Source organism: Dysidea avara, chromosome 2 (assembly GCF_963678975.1).
Source record: "Dysidea avara chromosome 2, odDysAvar1.4, whole genome shotgun sequence".
NCBI lineage: Eukaryota > Metazoa > Porifera > Demospongiae > Dictyoceratida > Dysideidae > Dysidea > Dysidea avara.
In genome coordinates, this window is record NC_089273.1 from 39,195,729 (window position 1) to 39,201,728 (window position 6,000).

The 6,000-nt window shown below is 37.2% G+C and overlaps 1 protein-coding gene and 1 long non-coding RNA gene across 2 annotated transcripts; one reads left to right on the plus strand and one right to left on the minus strand.

Annotated features, from left to right (window-relative positions):
* The first annotated feature begins 592 nt into the window (after nt 1-592).
* On the plus strand, nt 593-2,294 carry LOC136248077 (zinc finger MYM-type protein 1-like). Its single transcript, XM_066039892.1, has one exon. It carries the CDS (start codon nt 672-674, stop codon nt 2,292-2,294), a length of 1,623 nt encoding a protein of 540 aa, XP_065895964.1. The 5' UTR covers nt 593-671.
* A 2,833-nt stretch (nt 2,295-5,127) lies between these two features.
* Nucleotides 5,128-5,743, minus strand: LOC136245023 (uncharacterized). The gene is made up of 2 exons (XR_010695697.1): nt 5,616-5,743; nt 5,128-5,556 (listed from the first exon to the last, which is right to left on the minus strand). It is a non-coding gene; the product is annotated as an uncharacterized lncRNA (long non-coding RNA).
* Between the last annotated feature and the right edge of the window lie 257 nt (nt 5,744-6,000).

Sequence of the window (6,000 nt, forward strand, 5' to 3'; positions counted from 1 at the left end):
TGAGTGAAGCTGTATTGTTGAATTACCATCAACTTGATCAAGTTAGGGATATGCCATCACTTACTGCTACCACTAGTAGTCCATCATCGTCATCCATTGCTAGTCCATGCGAGTGTCAGTGCTGTACTAACTTTAACATTCCTTACCATCCTTCAGCAGTTGATAGCTCTAAAAGACAACAGTTATACTCTAGCAAAGAACATGGCAAGCAGAAATCTCATTCAAGAACGATTCAAAGTAGTTGGTATGAAGCACATCCTTGGATCACTGTGTGTACATCTGAATATAAGGTATATTGTGCAACTTGTAGAGCAGCTAATGAGCAGTGCTTGCTGAACTCCATACATGCAAAGTCAACTTTTATTCATCAAGGTTTTAACAATTGGAAGAAAGCTCTCGAAAAGTTTCATGAGCATGAATGCAGTAACATGCATAGGGAGGCTGTTGAAAAGCTTACAGCCAAGGCCAAAGGAGTTAGAATTGATGCCCTATGTGATACTCAGCTAAGGAAAGATCAAGAGTACCATAGAAAAATGTTTATGAAGCTACTACAAGCAATCCAATACCTTTCATGTCAAGGACTGCCCTTACGTGGTCACAGAGAGGATGCAGAATCATTTAGTGGTAACCTCTATCAATTACTACTACTACAGGCAAAAGATTGTCCAGAAATGATCTCTTGGCTCAATCGGAGGGAGTACATATCACCAGAAATTGTTAACGAGATTATCACATTAATGAGCAAATCTGTTCTGAGGAACATTTTAGCTGATGTTAGCAAATCATTATGGTACTCTGTAATTGTAGATGAGGCCACAGACGTTTCTCACAATGAGCAAATGTCAATGTCCCTTAGGTGGACAGATGACAATTATGAAACACATGAAAGTACTGTTGGCCTTGTTCAGTTACCTGATACTAAAGCCCAAACAATCTTTTCAGCAGTAAAAGATACTTTAATCTCTACATGTTCGCTTTCAATCAATCAATGCCGAGGTCAGGCTTATAATGGTGCATCCAATATGAGTGGCATCAATAATGGAGTGCAAGCTCTATTTAAAGCAGAAGTTGAGCAAGCGTTGTACGTTCATTGCCTTGCTCACAGTTTGAATCTTTGCTTAAAGGATGTAACAAAGACTTGTGACATGATAAGAGATGTTTTAAACTTTATTTATGAGTTAACACAACTGATCAAAATGTCCCCTAAAAGATTAACATTGTTTGAAAGTCTAAGAAAGGAAGTAACTGTTAATACTGGTGAACTGACACCACATCTTCGAATGTTGTGTCCAACTAGATGGACTGTAAGACACTTATCGATTTCCAGTATATTGAAAAATTACAGCACTATCCAGAGTGCTTTAGATGAGATTAGTAAAGGTCATGATGAGTATGCTGCAAAAGCTAATGGAATGGCATCAAAGATGGACAATTTTGATACTTTTTTTGGTCTAAAACTTGCATATCTCATATTTTCTGCTGCAGAACAGGTATCAATAAATATTCAAGCAAAGGATGTCACTGTACAAGAGGCAGTTCGTGGTGCTCAACTTCTCATAACGCATTTAAATTCCATGAGAAATGAAGCAAGGTTTAATAGTTTTTACAGTGAAGTGATGCGTGAGAGTGTCAATTTAACAGCAGAACCGACCCTTCCACGTCAAAGAAAAAGGCCTAGAAGAATTGATGATGGTGCGAGTTCCCACATTTATGAAACTCCAAAAGACAGACACCGTCGCATGTATTTTGAAGTAGCTGAAGCAACTGCTGGTGAAGTTGAAAGAAGGTTTATTCAAAAGGATCTAGGAATTGTAAATGAAATTGAATCGATTCTTATTGAATTTTCTAATGGTAATACAGAAAAGAGTATCTCTCCAGATTTAGAGATGTATTTGAAGAATGATTTTGCATTTGAAAACTTGAAGACCCAACTGTCAATGCTACCAGATGCAATTAAAACAAGTTGTTTAGGCATAAAAAAGGTAACCAATGTGAGAACAATAGCAAGTGTAATGAATGAGAGTTCAATATACAAGGGCATGCTACGAGAGGTTGATAAACTTTTAAAATTGTATCTAACATTTCCAGTGACAACTTCTACTGCTGAACGCTCCTTTTCTTCCCTCAGACATGTGAAAACTTATCTCAGAAGTACTATGACAAGTTCCAGATTAAATAATTTGTTCCTATTATATATCCACAGAGACATTACAGATTCACTTGACTTGTGTAACTTAGCTAAGGACTTTGCATCTGCAAACAAATGTAGAATGTATTATTTTGGAAGGTTTTAATAATATTGTGTTGTGATTATATAGCTAAGTATTTTTATAGCTATAGCTATATATGTACATCTTATTTATGTACTTTTCTAATATAGGAAGTTAATTCAAAAACATGCATGTTCACATCATTAACATGGTATACATCATTGCTATCAGACTCTTTATTTAACCATGCCTGTAATCCGAAATAATGGTTAAATTTGCTCCCAGATTCAGTCTTATAACACTTGTTTTTCAAAAATTTCCTGGGGGGCATGCCCCCAGACCCCCCTAGAAGGAGTGCTCTGAGTGCGCTTTGCGCACTATGCATGTTCCCACAAGTACATAACTTCACCCTCCCCTCTTATACCAGTACATGCATGGGCCCCCCTCATATTTTTTGCCTTGCTACGCCCCTGGACTATATACTTGTATATATCTTGAAATGTTTCATATCTTGACAAAGTCAGGGTAGTTGATAATACCAATATTTTAAAAAATGTTCTTTATGTCATAACTTGACAAAGTCAGGGTAGTTGATAATGCCAATATTTTTAAAAATGCTCTTTATGCCATTTTAAGGTTATTTATGCACAGTTTCAGTGATACAGACTTTTCAGACTTATGGACTACCCCTGGTCCCTAGGAGTTTGGATAACTGAGATTCCATTGTAGCTTGTAAAGATAACTAATTGTTTTAAGTTGTGTTTGTAGTTTATTCACCCCATGACTGCTTTTTATAGCTCTCCACTTTGATTGCTTTTGTAAGGTTGGTAGCATATTTATATGGCTGTAGCACTGCTTTCCAGCCTTGTAACAGAGTGTATAATAGCTTATTAATGGCTTGAGACAATAATTGGTATCATAAATGTTCGTCATCCCTGAACCATATGGTTACAGGTAGAATCTTTTGAGGTGGTGGCTTTTGCTTACCTCATGTTAACGTGGTAGTGATGATAGTAAGTTCTCACTTATTTGATTCTGCCCTTGCATAGCCTTCAATCCGCTTCTCTCAACCATATACTTCAGTACATCCCTGTACAACATCTTTGCTTTGCTCAGTTCCTCGTTCTCTGTTATGGCAGTCCTGCTATCCCAAACTTTAAAAGTCCTCCTCGTCTTCTACTGCTTCCATCACTTTAGTATTTAACTTTCTCCCTGACAAGAAAAACTGCTTCACATCTCTGAGTTGTGTATGCTCACTGTACAATACATTTTGCCACACACGATGCTGTTGGCCTGTCATCTCTTTGTGGTCTTCATCCATGTGATACTCAACCAAATCAGGTATAAGATCAACCAGTTAACCTGGTCATACGCACTTAATCATTAATTGTTACTGTGACGTGTTGACTATAAATGACTATGATGTGTTGTGTGGATGGATGATTTGTGGCAGAGAAACAGGTACATTCAAGATACTAAGCAGAGGATAAACCCGTCATAGTGAATTGGCTGAAATGTTTACCCCATTTATCGTGAATAGCATTCCACTGTCTCGTACTGATGTTTGCATGTCTGTTATGATTGTGTGGAGTTGTGATATGTGCTTTTGTAATTACCTCAAAGAATATACAATTTCCTTTGTGGGCTATAAGTATTATTATTTGTGGGTTGTCAGTATTAAAACTGTATTCAGTAACAACACCATCTTGTTGCCAAAAGCATGAGTTGTTTCTTGAGTAGCTAAATTTAGTATTGTGTGATGTTTGTTGATGACATCTCCTTTTATACTGTTTAGTTCTGTAAATATTTTCTAACCAACAATAATCATGTTAGATTACTAACAATGCAAGAACTATAAGTTACTTGTTTATCACTCAGTCTTATATATATGCTGCTTCAGCAATTTGACTGGCACCAAAGTTCTGACCAGATATGGTTACATGTAATGTGTTTTATGACTGGTTGTTTATGTGGTCATAGGTTATATTTACTGTCACAATTTAACCAGATTAAGTTGTGTACAGTAATGAAATGATAACATTTCTCTGGTAACTATAACTCATTGGTCTCAAGTTCACCTAGACCTGGGCTACCCACATGTATATATCAGGAGATAATGTAACAAATTCACTAACTGGAAAGAAGGATAAGGGCTCTTGAGTGTATGTAAAGGCAAAGATCACGCGAGAACGGACACGTGACTGAAGGTGTGAACTCATGGACCAAATATTGTTGTAGGCTGCTAATGTGTGCGTGATTGTAATTGATCAAATGTTGTTTAACAATTGTTTAATGATCATTGCTAAATCATATTAAGTGATAATAGCCTACTGTACCAACCGTCGAGTGATACGGCACACCTCAAGGACGGTTTCACACCTCCGACGAACGACACGTGGACCCGAGAGGCATCACAGTATTTAAAACATACCCAGCCAACTGGTACAGAACAACTGGCACTTCACCTTGGTCTTTACTGCTGTCCTAGTGATAGGATCATTATTATCCTAATATACCAGTGCTGAAACTGGGTCAGGTCAACCGGGTCAGCAGTAGTTCCCGGTTTCAATGCTGTAATATACAGTACATAATGTTGTGGTCTACTGATAAAGAAATTTTGAACTAATCCGATATAATCTGATGTACACACTGATAACATTCTGATATACTGATAATAAAGTATTGCCATTAAGCTTGAAAGAATCTACATAAATAGGGAACTTCATCATTTTGTTTATTGCTATTTATACACTTAAAAAGTGGTTCAAAGTACTAAATCACTGGCAATGTGTGGATGCTGTGTAGTGTGGCTTCAGTTAATAACCCACACAGTAAGCTGCCCGCAAATATTTTAAGGCATGCGACATTGGTCCACCTTATACTTGTGCACGTGTGCTATTGTGTGTACCAAACATGCTTTCTGATTTAACAGTATTGCATTGTATATACAGAAAATTTGTGTATATACTACATATCAGATACACTGCTATACTACTACTACAACATGTCTACTGTTCAGCGTTACATTAAAGACATAATACTATTATTGCTATTATGTTCACACTGTTCTTAGCATTTGAAGTTAGTCAATGTTAACATCAACTGTGATGTATTCAATACGATAAATTTCTCCAGCATCACTGCGATACACATCAAGGTACAATCCTTTAGTAAGATCAAGGTTACGTTGATAATTAGCAATAGATACATGTTGTTGTAGACCTTCAGTGCTGGTCACTGTAAAGTATTAATAATAATAAAGATACAAATCCTCCTTCATGTTCTGTATGGCAAGATCCCCATTTCTCACATGACTTTATCTGTGTCTTAACCTCACTGGAGTAACCTTGTGAAGGATTTGATAACTTATAGTACGTTCGCGTTGCCTCAAAAACGATTACTAACTTACGATTGCTACATCGCATGGGGCTCCTGTATTGCTCGATACGTAGCGTTTCTCGATCTGCTAAAAATATATTAAAAGCGCTTCATTCGAATGTAAGACACTCCCGTTATGACACTGTAAAGTTTCGCCATACATTTTCAATGGGGAAGCCTCTAAAGAGCGGCCCTTTGATGGTCATGTTGACACATGTTTGTGGCGAAGCCAGACGTCGCATACCCGCCCTCAACACGCATGATTTCACCATCCGTTATGTAAGAGGCTCTAATACACTTTTACAAGAAAAATAAAACAGATTTTGTGTGTGTAAAACAGAGTTGCATAAGTAGAAGAGCTGGGGCCACTGTTGCAGTGTATTTAGAAGATAAGTGGCCTGCTTATATTCAG